The following is a 1,299-nucleotide window of genomic DNA, read 5'->3' on the forward strand; positions in this document are numbered from 1 at the left end:
CAAAACCAGAAGACTTCGAAAACGCTGTCAAAAACCCCCCCAATGAACTCAATGAAGAACAATGGCGACTAATATGTCAGTTGTTCACATCTCCTCAGTTTATTGCTCGTTCTAAGCAAAATTCTCTCAATCGGCAGAAGATAAAATACTCTTCAACACAAGGGTCGATAACAATGGCCGAAACCCTTCATGAAAATGTAAGTTAATGTATATATAATATATATTTAATGAAGTTTAATTTAATTATAATTTTCTTACAATTTATATTTATCAGCAAAGCAAGGGTTACATTGAGAATTGGAAGGATTGTCATACAAAGAAATGCACAAACACCTTTGTCAACGACTATGCCAAAAATGAATGGGTAAGATTATATAAATTAATTACTTTTAAATATATTCAAATAATTATAATTTGATTTTACTTTCTGACTTATTCTTAAAATAGGAACGGATGAAGAATACTTATGACAGCCGATCTAGTACTTCTGACTCTACAGAAGTTTCTGAGATTGAGATACTCCATGAGACTCTTGGAGAGAGGCGTGGCCATAACCGAGGAGTGGGTCGCAAATTGAAAGGACAATCATCAAAACGGCGTACACAACCAACAACTACTAACCAGCCCGACTTACAGCAGACAGTAGCTCAATTGCAAAGACAAGTTCAGATATTGTCTCAAAAACTGTCTCCTGAGGAACGTGCTGAAATGGATCTTGAGATGAATAATGCAGCTCCAACGCAACCAACGCATCCACGACCATCTCATTCTCATATGCCTAGAGATGGATCTGGTCCATCTTTTCAGCCAATGGGTTTTCAACATCAGCAATCGCAACAGACTCCTCTTTCCTTTTCAGCAACTACTACAACAACCTCCTATTCATTCGTCTGCATCTTTAACCCCTGAACACATGATTCAATTTCAACAATATCAGATGTTCCAGTCATTCTTCCAGATGATGTCACAGTCGCCAAACAGTTCACAAGTAATGATGCAGATGATGACACAATCGCCTCAGACGTCTCAAGTTTCTCAGTCACGGACGCCACAAATGATGCCGACACAACAAATGTCTCAGATGCCGCATACTTTTCAGATGATGCCGATACCACAAGGGCAGCAATATGGGCAGCAAACATCATCGATGATGCCTACATCACATGGCCAGCAAACATCGCCAATGATGCCTACACCACATGGGCAGCAAACATCGCCGATGATGCCAAGTTCGCAGGTGCTGCCCTACTACCCACAGATGCCAAATGTTCCTCAACAACAAATTCCGAGAAATGCTAG

At 40.1% G+C, this 1,299-nt stretch overlaps 1 protein-coding gene across 1 annotated transcript; it reads left to right on the plus strand.

Moving 5' to 3' along the window:
* LOC133789712 (uncharacterized) lies at positions 1-1,299 on the plus strand. Its single transcript, XM_062227481.1, has 4 exons — positions 1-197; positions 275-364; positions 448-892; positions 938-1,299. The coding sequence occupies exons 1-4, from the start codon at positions 174-176 to the stop codon at positions 1,297-1,299; spliced, it is 921 nt and encodes a 306-aa protein (XP_062083465.1). The 5' UTR covers positions 1-173.

Source organism: Humulus lupulus, chromosome 7 (assembly GCF_963169125.1).
Source record: "Humulus lupulus chromosome 7, drHumLupu1.1, whole genome shotgun sequence".
Lineage (NCBI taxonomy): Eukaryota > Viridiplantae > Streptophyta > Magnoliopsida > Rosales > Cannabaceae > Humulus > Humulus lupulus.

Bases quoted from the DNA above. Each gene is read 5' to 3' on its own strand.
- LOC133789712 (XM_062227481.1), top strand. From the start codon at position 174: ATGGCCGAAACCCTTCATGAAAAT. The intron at 198-274 runs GTAAGTTAATGT...TATATTTATCAG, and splicing joins CCGAAACCCTTCATGAAAAT to CAAAGCAAGGGTTACATTGA. The intron at 365-447 runs GTAAGATTATAT...TTCTTAAAATAG, and splicing joins ACTATGCCAAAAATGAATGG to GAACGGATGAAGAATACTTA.